Source organism: Bison bison, unplaced genomic scaffold (genome assembly GCF_000754665.1).
Source record: "Bison bison bison isolate TAMUID 2011002044 unplaced genomic scaffold, Bison_UMD1.0 scf7180017864370, whole genome shotgun sequence".
NCBI classification, from domain to species: Eukaryota; Metazoa; Chordata; class Mammalia; order Artiodactyla; family Bovidae; genus Bison; species Bison bison.
In genome coordinates, this window is record NW_011494942.1 from 12,177,872 (window position 1) to 12,192,289 (window position 14,418).

Sequence of the window (14,418 nt, forward strand, 5' to 3'; positions counted from 1 at the left end):
TGCAGCCATGAAATTGGAAGGTGCTTGCTCCTTGGAAGAAAAGTTATGACCAACCCGACAGCATATTAAAAAGCAGAGACATTACTTTGTCAACAAAGGTCCATCTAGTCAAAGCTATGGTTTTTCCAGTGGTCATGTATGGATGTGAGAGTTGGACTATAAAGAAAGCTAAGTGCCAAAGAATTAATGCTTTTGAACTGTGGTATTGGAGAAGACTCTTGAGAGTCCTTTGGACAGCAAGGAGACCCAACTAGTCCATCCTAAATGAAATCAATCCTGAGTATTCATTGGAAGGACTGATGTTGAAGCTGAAGCTCCAATACTTTGGCCACCTGATGCGGAGAGCTGACTCTTTGGAAAAGACCCTGATGCTGGGAAAGATCCAAGGCGGGGGATGACAGAGAATGAGATGGTTGGATGGCATCACCAACTCAATGGACGTGAGGTTGAGTGAGCCCCGGGAGTCGGTGATGGACAAGGTAACATGGTGTGCTGCATTCCATGGGATTGCAAAACATTGGACACGACTGAATGACTGAACTGAACTGAACTGAAACAAAGAAGAAAGCTCATTAGAATCGGCATTCCCTAAGAGCTTGTCCTTCGGAGAAGGCAATGGCACCCCACTCCAGTACTCTTGCTTAGAAAATCCCATGGACGGAGGAGCCTGTTAGGCTGCAATCCATGGGGTCCCTAAGAGTCGGACACGACTGAGTGACTTCACTTTCACTTTCACTTTCATGCATTGGAGAAGGAAATGGCAACCCACTCCAGTGTTCTTGCCTGGAGAATCCCAGGGATGGGGGAGCCTGGTGGGCTGCCGTCTATGGGGTCGCACAGAGTCGGACACGACTGAAGTGACTTAGCATAGCGTAAGAGCTTGTCCTTATCATGTTTGTATGTAACCCTGAACCTCAGCACATTGCTTTGATTTGTATAAATAGCTGATGAACAGGGCTAGTCATCCTTGGTTGCTTTCAATGCCAGAGGATTTTTATCTCAGATTTTAGTACCACTCAGGGATGAAATCGGAGAAGGCAATGGCACCCCACTCCAGTACTCTTGCCTGGAAAATCCCATGGATGGCGGAGCCTGATGGGCTGCCATCTATGGGGTCGCACAGAGTCAGACATGACTGAAGCGACTTAGCAGCAGCAGCAGCAGCAGCAGGGATGAAGTGCTCAGTCCTGTCAAACCAAAAGCTGATGTGAGAGAACATGAATGAATTTCTCAAATATTAACTTCCCCTAGAATATGTTCATTTTAAGACCTATCTCAATAATTGTAAGGTTTTTGTTCCCAGCTCATGCGGACTCTAGACATACATATTATGCAAGAGGTGAAAAACATCTCTATTCAGTAGAAAGAAAATCACTGGTGTGTTTTACGTGATATACACCACCCATGGAGAAGCAGGGAGCTTACTGCATTTTCTTCCTTGCTGTTTGCAGCTGCTTCTGATCCTCTGCCCCTGTCCTCAAAGCTCCCAGATCCTGCACCATGACTATAGGCAGGCTGAGCACATTGAAGCTAATCTGGGCAAAAGATAATCCACTAGAGGAGGAGCCATGAAACCTCATGTGAAATAGGCTTTTTCCTCCTTAAAGACTTCAAAGGGAAAAGACTTCAAAAAAAATGTGGCCATTTATTAACCTCCTTCCAGGGGAAGTAGTGTCATATATTATTATACTTGTGTGTACAGGACTCTGGAATAGAAGGAGTGATTCCAAGGGTCACGGCTTGTGAGTCACTGGGATTCTGCCAGGGAATGATCGCTAAATTCTAGGGTCTTGGGAGGAATGGAAAAAGGTAAATAAAAAAGGCAAGGTGTGCTCTGTGCAGTTTTGTAAAACAGTTAAAATGTAATAAGGAACAGAAGACTGATAATCAAGACAGAACCAGTATATAATCCAGCAATCCCACTTCTAGATATACACACACATACACACACAAAAAGGAAAACAGGATATTGAAAAATTATCTTTATGCCTGTGTTTATTGCATCATTCACAATAGCCAAGGTAGGGAAACTACCTAAGTGTCCCTCAGTGGATGAATGGACAAAGATGTTGCATATGTATGTAATCAAATATTATTTAACCATAGGAAAGAAGGAAGGTCTGCCATTTGTGACAACACAGATGACCCCTGACAGCATTATGCTCAGTGAAATAAGTCAGCAGAGAAAGACAAACAACCGTGGTACTAATCTGTGGAATCTAATGAAGCCAAACTCCTAGTAACAGAAGTCGAATGGTGGTTACCAGGGGTAGGGGCAAGGGGAGCTGGGGAGAATGTTTAAAGATATAAACTTAAAATGAGAAAGTAAATAGGTACATTCTGGACATCTAATTCACAGCATAATGATTACAGTCAGCAATACTCTAAGTTGCTGATAAATGAAATCTTAACTCTTCTCACCACAAAAAAGAATTATGTGACATGATAGAGATTTAGTTAATGCTCTAATGATAATTATATAGTAATATATAAATGTATTAAATCAGCATATGGTACACCTTCAACTTACACAATGTTATGTATCAATTGTAACTTGATTAAAAAAAAAAAAATGACATCCTGTCTGGATCAACTGCTCAAAATGACAAGAGCTGAGACTGGGAGAGCTGATTCTGCCAAGCACCAAAATGAAGGGCTATAATGACTGGTGGGCATACAAGTGAGATTCCACTGGGGCATCTCCAAAATGAGAAGGGAAGTCCCCCAGGCTTTGTTCATGGTTTTCCTCTACTGCATGGAATGCACTATGCCTCCCTGTGGTCCTAACTCATCTTCCAGTGAAAGTGAAACTGTTGGTTGCTCAGCCATGTCCGACTCTTCGTGACCCCATGGACTGTAGCCCTCCAGGCTTCCCTGTCCATAGTATTCTCCAGACAAGAATACTGGAGTGGGTTCCCATTCCCTTCTCCAGGGGATCTTCCCAACCCAGGGATCAAACCCGAGTCTCCCACATTGCAGGCAGATTCTTTACCATCTGAGCCACCAGGGAAGCCCTCATCCTCCAGCTGTTGTTGTTCAGTCACTAAGTCGTGTCCGACCCTTTACGATCCCATGGACTGCAGACAGAGAAGCCAGGCTTCTCTGTCCTTCACTATCTCCCAGAGTTTGCTCAAACTCATGTCCATCGAGTCAGTGATGCCATCCAGCTATCTCATCCTCTGTCATCCCTTCTCCTCCTGCCTTCAATCTTTCCCAGCATCACGGTCTTTTCTAATGAGTCAGCTCTTCACATCAGGTGGCCAAAGTATTGGAGCTTCAGCTTCAGCATCAGTCCTTCCAATGAGTATTCAGGACTGATTTCCTTTAGGATTGACTGGTTGGATCTCCTTGCTGTCCAAGGGACTCTCAAGAGTCTTCTCCAAAACCACAGTTTGAAAGCATCACTTCTTTGGTGCTCAGCCTTCTTTATAGTGGTGCAACTTTCTCAACCGTACATGACTACTGGAAAAACTATAGCTTTGACTATATGGACCTTTGTCGGCAAAGTGATGTCTCTGTGTTTCAATACACTGTTTATGTTCGGCATAGCTTTCCTTCTAAGGAACAAGCGTCTTTTAATTTCATGGCTGCAGTCACCATCCGCAGTGATTTTGGAGCCCAATTAAATAATGTCTGTCACTGTTTCTATTTTTTACCCTTCTATTTGCTGTGAAGTGATGGGACTACCTTACCTACCTCCTGAGAAACCTGTATGCAGGTCAAGAAGCAATAGTTACAACGATTGTTCTAACTATCCATTGTTCCATGGACTGGTTCAAAATTGGAAAAGGAGTACGTCAAGGCTGTATGTTGTCACCCTGCTTATTTAACTTACACGCAGGTTACATCATGTGAAATACCAGCTGGATGAAGCACAAGCTTGAATCAAGATTAACGGGAGAAATATCAATAACCTCAGATACGCAGATGACACCACCCTTATGGCAGAGAGTAAAGAGGAACTAAAGAGCCTCTTGATGAGGGTGAAAGAGGAGAGTGAAAGAGCTAGCTTAAAATTCAACATTCAAAAAACGAAGATCCTCCTCAAGGTCTGCACTTAAATGTCATTTCCTCAAGGAATTCTTCCCTGGCATCCCAGATTTTACCTCCAATTCCATGGTAAATTTCCATTGTGTATTGTATTTCTTTTGTATAACTATTTTAGTGTCTGCCTCATCACACGCTAAGCCCTGAAGCAGGGACTGGGCCTGATTTTTGCCAATGCCTGGCACTTAGGAACTTAACAAAATATTGCATGGATGAATGAAGGTGAGGTCCAAATCAGAGTATTATGGTATTACAATTTTTAAAATTTTGTCCCTGGTGCTGATATAGCTTGATCCAGAACTGCCAGCCTCCCCAGAGCCATGATTATAGGGTCCCTAGTGAGTCCAAGTATCCACTAACTTGAACCCGTCTCTACCTCAGTTTCATAAAGAATGGTCCTTGCAAAAGCAGTAGCCAGACTGCACAGGTGTCTTCCAATCAACAAGCAGGATTAAATGGACTTGTAAAGTGTAGTAATTTGCCAGGGTTGCCATAACAAAAATACCACAGGCCGGGCGACATCACATCAGAAACTTTCTCAGTTCTGAGGCTGCAAGTTCAAGATCAAGATATGTTTCATCTGAGGCCACTCTCCTCTGCTGGCTGGTGGCCACCATCTCACTGTGTGCTCACACCTACTTTGTCCCAGAGTCCTTGTATGTTCTAATCTTTTTCAGATAGGATTAAGGGCTCGCCCTGATGGCCTCATTTTCACCTAAGTGAAAGTGTTAGTCACTCAGTCATTTCTGACTTTTTGCAGTCCCATGGACGGTAGCCCACCAGGCTCCTCTGTCCACGGAATTCTCCAGACAAGCATACTGGAGTGGGTTGCCATTTCCTACTACAGGGGATCTTCCTGACCCAGGGATCAAACAGGGCCTCCTGCATTGTGGGCAGATCCTTTATCTTCTGAGCCACCTGGGAAGCTCGGTTACCTAATTAATTAACTCTTTAATAAAGCCCTTTCTCCAAATGGGCTTCCCCCGTGGCTCAGATAGTAAAGATCTGCTTGCAATGTGGGAGAATCCTGCAATGCAGGAGACCTGGGTTCGATCCCTGGGTCAGGAAGATCCCCTGGAGGAGGGCATAGAAACCCACTCCAGGATTCTTGCCTGGAGAATCCCATGGATAGAGGAGCCTCATGGATTACAGTCCGTGGAGTTACAAAGAGTCAGACACGACAAAGCAATGAACACTTTCACTTTTCACTTCTCTCCAAATACAGTCACACTCTGAAATACTGGCAGGTGAGGGCTTCAACATATAATTTTTGGGTGGATGGCACAATTCAATGCATGTCAAAAAGGAAAACACAGGCAGCCTTGCTCCTAAGGACTGGATCACAGTGGGAAAGCTTACAGTTTTCAGGAAATGAGAGCCTACTGGGGTCCAGCCCCGGTTGGATCCAGGGATTCCCTCCAGATGACAGCGTTGGCGAAATGGGATAGCGTCAGTGGAGAGAATCAGAGGCCTAATTATAACTGATTTACATGGGAAATTAATATACCCCACGCTCCAATTACGTTGGCCAGAAGAAAGAGTAGAGACAAAAGGAAAGAAAAGGAGACGAGAAAGAACGACACGGGGAGACTGAGCTTAGTGAGCAGGGTCCGTAGCTTTATTTCCAGCAGGGGCTTTTATACCCAAAGTTGTACATAGAAGATAATAGGGGATGTAAAGTCATGCAAGGTCAGCAGACCTTGAAACCAGGCTTTTCTTCAGATACAAAGGTTTTATGATTTACATCATCTTCTGGTCAGGAGACCTGCTAACATTTTTATTCTGATAAGAATTAGTCAACCAGAAAAACTTATTTTCTCCAAAGGTGACTTTAGAGTTTAGTACCACTCCCCAAAAGCACTAGGCAGAGTTGCATTCCTATGGGGCAAGGGTGCAGTGGGGGTAATAAGGGAAGAATTTATTAGCTTAGGGGTCCAAGGTTATTATTAACATTAAAGCTTCTACTTATATTTCTTATATATCAACTATATTAATCAATACACTCTCAGGGACACAGAGGGTGGGAAATATGGAAACTTGGCAGCAGGCATTAATTCCACAAAGAAATCTTCTATCAGTTCTGTTTTAACAATTTCCCGAGAGGCTCTGCATTGTTAAAGTAACTGAGTCTCCTTGTGTCTCATATGGTTGGGAGACTACAATCACATACATGGCTGTAGGAGTCTGGAAACCTGTTAGGCAGGTTAGAAGGCTTTCTGAGGGAAACACAATTGGAACACACCTTATTATACCCTGGAGACTTAGTAACTAGAGCTCTAAGTTGCTTTTCTTACAGATAAGAGTGGTTGGGGATAGCCCCTTGTGACTGGCAAAGGAGTTGGTGAAAGTCATGAAGCAGTAAAACAGACAGGCTCAGGTTTTGGGGTAGATGCTCAGGCAGGCCCAGAGAGGCACCCCTCGAGTTCTGGCTTGCCTTGCCCACCAGATCTCTCCCACATGAACTTGTCATGGGGTGGGGACTCCCGTGCTGGCTCCCGGCAAGAGCCAAGAATTCTAGGGTTTTAATGAAGGTTAACAACAGGTACCAAGTACATCATCAAGGAGTGAACTTGATACCAAAAAATTCACTACAAATGCTGCTGTGGTGAAATACTTATGGAGTTGGAAACTAAATATCTATTATATACTTTATAATGAATATAAAATGGTCCATGACCGTAACTTGGAAAAAACATGTTTTCACTGTGCAAAATTAACACCTTCCTAGAAGAAGAGATCATGGCAATATTAGGAGCATAGGAGCTTCCTAAGAATTCACTAACAACAGAAGAAAATTGAAAAAAAAATCAATGATTCACATTTTCATCACAATAAGAGTGTAAAGCACATTTGGATAGGGAGTTCTCAAATTTTGGTCTGGGCACTATTTGATAACTGTGACTTTATATAATTTACTCCTTAAGAATTTCCTCGAGTACAAAATAACATGATTACATGTTAAGATCAGATAACATTGTATCTAAAGTCCATTCCTGCTCTAACATTGTAGCAATTTCTTTGTTAGAATCAGTTTTCTATCCCACTTTATATAGAACTCAACAGGTTTATAGCACTGGTTAGCTGCTGTGGTTTGGCAACCTAATAGCTAATCCATAATAGATTAATCAGAACTAAAACATTTAAATGGTAGAAACAAGTTTCTGACAACACTATTATTTTTCTGTTTGACTCAACTAAAGTACTAATGACATCAATACAAACTAATGCATTAAAGACAACAGCTTTCCGTCTACTAAAGGATATAACCTTTAACGCATTATCCCAGATTTCCTTCATTTCCTATCATTCCATTTATGCTTAAACTGATTTTTTTTTTTAACATATACATGTATCCTTTTTTAAATTCTTATCCCAATTAGGTTGTTATGTAATGTTGAGCAGAGTTCCCTGTGCTATAAAATAGGTCCTTGCCGGTTATCCATTTTAAATATAGCACTGTGTACATGTATATCTCAAACTCTCTAACTATCCCCTCCCGTCAACCTTCCCACCCCCTACCCCCACACCGTCCTACAACCATAAATTTGTTTTCTAAGTCTGTGAGTCTGTTTCTGTTAAACTGATTTTTTGAAATAAAAAATTATTTGTCCAAATTAAATACTTGTGTTTATAGCTATTAAACTGTCCTCATGTCTTATTACTTTTGTACAAATACAGATGATAAAAAATTTTATAAGAATTTTATAATAATGAGACTTTTTTGCATTTGTTTCAAAATAGGTATTTATTATTAAAAAATTAAACAAACTGGCTTATTACTCACAAACTATCATGAAAAACTTTAAACAATTTGTCTCCCCTCTCAAAGAAAGCATGTTTTGTCTTTATAATCTTTACTGGCAGACATTTTGACGGTATAGAAAAAAAAAACACAAATATTCCAGGTCACTTTGTTAGAATTTATGATATAGCAGAATACAGAATCTCTATGGTGAATCATAAAAAAAAGCCCACAATTTTTTCCTTCACATTCAAGTGTTTTTTGAAGTTATATAAACAGTGAAGATTACAAAATAAATAGTAAACGAACACCTGTGTAATTTCAATTTTTCAATGCAAGAAATTATTATACATTTTTTTTTTCATTTTGTCTCAGGCTTTCCATAACACTTTTAAGAGCAAAGCTGAAAAGTTTCCAGTTACCGGAAGCCTCAAAACCTATTGTATATTGAAAAACCTGTAAAAGCAGCATCATTTAAATAGTGGTTAACTCACAAAGTAGGGCAACCATAACCAACCTCACGGCTACTCAGGCATCTCAGTCACGAGCTTCAGATACAAGGTAGAACCCTGGCGGAGACTCTGACAGTTGTTAGAAGGCCGTGAGGAGCAAGGATGCAGCCCCGGGCGTCTGGGTGCTTTCTTGTGACGCAACAAAGTCGGAACTGAAGGGACTCGTCTCACAGAATCCAGGGGCCTCACTGAAAGCAGCTTTATTCAACACCTAAATCCCTTCTCTCTCATCAATTTACAACACAGATAGGACAAAGACTTCATACTGATATTTTTGAAGTTGTACCAATGCTCTAACAACTTAATTTAGCAGAAAGAACTACAAAATGCAAATATTTTAAAGGTTTCCTTATAAATGGGACTATAGATGAAGCTAGGGGCCAATTTATCTCCCCCAAATAAAATAATTTATATGTCATTGAATGCAGTTTAAATTAGAAATCAGCTGTCAAAACTATGTTAAAAGGTTTCGAAAGGAAAAAAGTCATTTTTTTATCTGGAATATAAATAAGTCATCCATATAAGAGCTTCATTATCTATATAAATTGACCTCTTTTCAAATAATTGAAATATTTCAGCTATTTAAATTACTATTTTAAGCACTAAAAGGCAAAGATGAGGGGTACCAACTGAACTATATATACACTTAAAAATGATCGATAGGGTAAATATGTATTTTATCATGAAGATAAACAAAAGGGTAATTTTTGATAATATATGATATTTATGTGCAACTAAGTAATCAGATTGCTTGTAGTCAGAAAATAAGTTAGTTTTCCCCACTTTGTACTCTGAAGTTCAAAGATGCAATACCAAATCTCCAAAACTACAAACACAGTGGCAAATAAAAATTTATTTAAATAAAACCGCCCTCCGTGCCCTGGTCCCCAAGTTTAGACAGACTTAAGTGAGAGAATTGTTCAAGGAGTTACAAAAAAAAAAAAAAAAAAAGAAGGCAAAAAAACCCACCATGGCTTACAGAACAACAATTTTTAATTTTTTTTAAGTGTATACTTAACGGAGTAAATTGACACATAACTTATAAACCAAAAATGTAATTTCTTAAAAATTTGGTAATAAAGAAAAACCTCCTTACCACCAACATTATGACCACCTTTCTCACTCTCACTTAGAATTACTGTCATCTCCCAGGCATGCCCTTACCCTCTTTCAATAAAGAGACCACAGTACTGTACAAAGCACAGATGCAGAGCCGGTTTCTTAGCAGACTTGCCCCAGAGACTGCTGAAGCAGCCAGGCAGCAACACCGAACCTGAAGAGGTACCTGGGTTGTACTTCTAGATTGCCCTGACCAAGCGTTCTGGCATCTACAGAAGCAGGGGCGTTCTCTCTCCTGCTGGCTGCTCCTTCTGGAAGAGCCCTTCAATCTGGGCTAATCGGCTGAAGAGTCGCTCTCGCAGTGGAGGGATGTGGTAGCTGGGGTCCAGAATGTTCGTTACTCTGCGCTCACGCTCTCGCTTCCATAACTTGTACGGGTGAGGAGGGAAAAACGGCCGCCCTCTTTCTCTTCGAATCTGTAGCGTAATTCCACTTACAGCCAGCATCCCCCATACTGCCAGGACAATAAAGTCTACAGAACAGTAGAAAAGCACAGTTTGAACTCTTGTATTTTAAAACCAAGCACAGATGTTAAGACATTTTATAGCTTCAATCTGTATCGTCTTTTCACAGTTAATACTACACTTAATGGTGAGGATGTCCAAATATATGTGTATTTCTTCACTTACAAGCCAGGGAATAAGCAAGGAAACTATAGTCTTACATTTCAAGATAGGAATTTCCTATTACAGGCATTGGAAAGTCCAGAGTTATAAAGGAATCAGTTGTTTGGAGCCTTGGCATTCCAGTATTTTATGACTACAGGCATAGTGTTCAAAGGCAGAGTTGTTTGTTGTGTTTTTCCAGAGTGGAGAGGAAAGGCAGTGATCTCACAGACATACAACATGGAACATCAGAGACCACCATGCTCTTCTTTTCCCATTCCATCCTGTATGGGACCCCACCCCACTCATATAGAGTAGATACAGAAATGCATGAAGAGATTCAACAAATTGTACTGAACTTCCAGTAAAAGGTTTGGCCAAATACTGAAACTTCCATGACACGTGGATTTCAAGGTCTCTACCATCAACCTCTTAAACAATGATAGCAGGATAGCAGAGGGAAACAGGATAGCAGAGGGAAAAAGCTGACCTTAAATATTCAAAACAATTGCAATCATGCTTCTATACCTTCGATTCTAAGTCTTGCTTTACCATCCTCCCTATTTTAACATTCTGAAACCAACATATCTTGCAATCTTTGTGAACATTTGATTTAGTAGCCATTTTTTTCCTTCAAAAACTTAATGGAAAATCTTTAATGGGTCAACTCTTACAATTGAGGAAAAACACAACTACTGACTGAAAACCACTTTCTCTTTTTATTAGCAAATTATGTGCTTCTTTGTAGGAACGAAACAAGGGAATAACTGAAAAAATCAGGTTGTCCTTCTCACCCCTCACCCTACCCTCAATTCATAAGGTGCCAAACAGCTTTATTCTCAGCATTTTTCTGACAAACGGGAATGACTAGATAAACTTTAGTAATCCTGGTTTAGAAATTTCTTAATAAGTTCATTTATTAGATTTTCAGAAGTATGCATTTCAGCCATCTTACAAATTTAAATTCTTCGCTCCTATGATCATAAGTAATCATTAACACAGGGCTCTAATACCATCTGGATAGTGTGAATTTCCTCCTTATGTCCCGTTAACCTTCTTTCAATCTGGTTATAAGAGCTCTTGTTAGCACAGGTAAGCCAATATTCCCTACCTGACCATCACTTGGTTCTTGGATTTAGAGTCTTACCATTCGTTTGAAAAGGCACATTCACAAAAGCTCTGCGGAAATCCACATGGAGTGCTCTCCTGAGTATGTTCAAAGTGATGTAAGAAAGGCTTGTGTACAGGTAACTGTCCACGGCCAAGACCACGGAATAGGAGCCAATGAATCCACAGCTCAGTATGTTCAGCTGTGGAAAAGCAGAAGTGTTCAGGCATCACCTCTGGTAGGACAATAATAGTTTTTATAGCTTTCATCACTGGCCTCAACCCTGAGGAGCAGGGAATTACTCCTGCTCCTTCAGGGCATATGAAAATGGACCAAATCTTAGAACTGAATAAAGGTTACCTGAAAAGATAAACTGGGGGCTTTCTTGGTGGCTTGGTGATAAAGAATCCACTTGCCAATGCAGGAGACACAGGTTCAATCCCAGATTTGAGACGATCCAGTATACCTTGGAGCAACCAAGCCTGTGCACCATAACTATGGAGCCTGTGCTCTAGAGTCTGGGAACCTCAACTACAGAGCCACATGCCACATCTACTGAAGCCTGAGTGTCTGAGAGCCTGTGCTCAGCAACAAGAGTAGCCCCCGCGGTGAGAAGCCTGCACACTGCAACAAGTCCCTGCTCACCGCAACTAGAGAAAGCCCACTTGCAGCAATGAAAAGACCCAGTGCTTTTTAAAATTTATTTTGGCTGGAAAATAAATAAATAAAATTATGAAAAAAAGAACATAAACTGAAAAAAACTTTCAACACCTATGGTTCATAAAACACAGTTTCCCTCATCATAGAAAAGGTCTTCCCGCTAAAATAGCTTCAATGATAAATTCTAAGTAGATGAAGAATCTCCTGGAGAGACAGCAGAAATGTACAATCCATCAGGTGGCTGCATCACCGTACCTTCTCTGCTCCTGCTATTAGAAGTGTGATGACCTGCACCACTTATTGGAAAAAAATAATGTGATCATTGTAACAAGAACTTCTCTTGCTTTCACAGTAACAAGGCTATTCAAAATCAATCCTCTGATACAGACAGACAGCTCTCTCTAGTGAACAGAAATGCAAAATGATGCAATAAGTGAACAAAGGAAGGCTCAGGAAACTAGGGTGAATATCCTGACCTGATGAAACACTTACTATTCTTAAGCAGCCCATGAAAACCACTGGAATGAAAATGGCTATACAAGAGAAGGTCACCCAGAATACTGCGTCAACACGGAAAATCTTTAGGTTTCCTGGAAAAGCAGAAAGAAATCAGGAGTAAACAACAGGTTCGCCAAGTGAAATTTCATTTTCTCAACATATGAACACAGACATACCCTGAAGGTTTAAAGTAACAAACAGGCACTATGAAATGAATTGATTTCTTTTCACTTAACTATCAATACAATCCTCTTTGAAGGATGTGTCCTAAGAAAGTAGAGGGGTAGGAGGAAAAATCAAGCAGGTTATGCTCTGCATTTATTACAGGATAACTTAGAAGAGACTGGACTAGCCCAAGCTCGATCATTCACCAGCTGTGATGCTGGGCCTGTTTCCTGATCCTTAAAATGAAAAGGTTGAACCACTTTATCTCCAAGCTTCAAATCATCCCTTCTAGCTATAAATTTATATAATTCCCTGATTTTGTACTGTGAAGTAAAAAATATAAGTGGCATTCAGAGTGATCATCAGTCAGTTCAGTTCAGTCGCTCAATCGTGTCTTGATATATGAAATCCCATATAAGGAGCAGACTCTGTTTAGTAGATTTTGACCATCAATGCATTTCCTGTTTATCCACTGTACACTGGAAGATATGATTTTTTCTCAGGCATCAGGAAAGATGTGAGCTAATCATTTAGCTAAGACGTGAGCTAATCCATCCTACTAAAAACCCTTCTCTAAAGTGCAGTGCACCTTGGGGTGACCCAGGACGGATCTATTAGAACTCCTATTATAAATTATGTTTAAATAACAAAAATGTAAATCTGACAATTATTTAATACTGACACTGGCACCATCCCTCGGTCCAACTGGAGATGTCCCTGTATCTTGAGACCCATGTATCCTGAAAGAGTTGGAGGTCCCTAGTGAAGGGCTCTGACCTGGAGACCCCATGTTCTCAGAAAGCAAACTGCAACATGCTTCAGTGAGGTGAATGGATGGATCGTATCTCCAGTTCACCTATGCTATCCTTCACAACATGCACATGTGACTTAAAAAAAGGAATACAAGAGATTAACAATAGTAGTTATGATGCCAGGCATGAGAAGACTGACCCATTCAGAGGACACATAATAAAGTGAAAACAGTAATTTCATTAAATCTAGAAGTCAACCAAATCTTTTCCAAATTTTAGTGCTTAGAAATATGAGTTTGCACCCACTCTAATTAAGGTCACACTTACCCTAAATGTCCTTGAGGGATGAGATAGTTCATACATTAACTACTAAAAATAAGATGGTTCAACACATTAACTACAAAAGACTCTAATCCACCATCCCTCCATCTTCTAAACGTTAACAAAAAGGAAGCTTATTAAATAGTATTTGGGTTGGCGCTTCTAGAGTAGAGCTCTGAATGTACATTTTCAATAAACATCCCTGAGAGTCTGTGATTTAGCCAAATCTAAACAATGCTACTTTGCAGGTAGATAAAGAGCTACCTGTAAGGGGGCCTGGAATGAACTTGGCTATAGGTTTGCTAAAATCAGAGCAAAGGGCCTTGGAATTGTCAGTAAACACACAGGTCACCAATTCTTTCTGATTTAAAAAATTTTTAATATAAGAACTAAACATTATCCGAAGTAGAAAATAGCCTAATAGAGTACTTCTGGCCATAGATACCCTCTTATAAAATTTTATTTTTTCTTGAAATATAATTAATTAATAATGTCATGTTAGCTTCTGGGGTACAGCAAACTGATTTGGCTATACCACCCACCCACTCTCACTCACTCTCACACACACACACACACACACACGTTTCTTTTTTGAAGTATCTTCCATTATAGGTTATTACAAAATACTGAATATAGTTCCCTGTGCTATACAGTAAGGCCTTGTTATTTATCTATTTTATGCATAGTGTGCGTGTGCTCAGTTGTGCCTGACTTTTGTGACCCCATCAACTGTAGCCCGCCAGGCTCCTCTGTCTGTGGGATTCTCCAGGCAGGAATATCGGAGTGGGTTGCCATTTCCTTCTCCAGGGGATCTTCCTGACCCAGGCATTGAACCGACGTCTTTTGTCTCTCCTGCACTGGCAGGAGGATTTTTTACCACTGAAGAAAT

At 40.5% G+C, this 14,418-nt stretch overlaps 1 protein-coding gene across 2 annotated transcripts in view; it reads right to left on the reverse strand.

Annotated features, from left to right (window-relative positions):
• Window positions 1-7,773: 7,773 nt before the first annotated feature.
• TM7SF3 (transmembrane 7 superfamily member 3) overlaps window positions 7,774-14,418 on the reverse strand; it is a 29,543-nt gene continuing 22,898 nt past the window's right edge. For both annotated transcript variants that reach the window (XM_010856012.1, XM_010856010.1), the window contains 3 exons: window positions 12,286-12,383; window positions 11,173-11,335; window positions 7,774-9,892 (listed from right to left, as the gene is read on the reverse strand). In XM_010856012.1, the coding sequence (XP_010854314.1) occupies window positions 9,630-9,892; window positions 11,173-11,335; window positions 12,286-12,383 (524 nt within the window). In that variant the 3' untranslated portion in view covers window positions 7,774-9,629. The remainder of the gene's footprint in view (window positions 9,893-11,172; window positions 11,336-12,285; window positions 12,384-14,418) is intronic.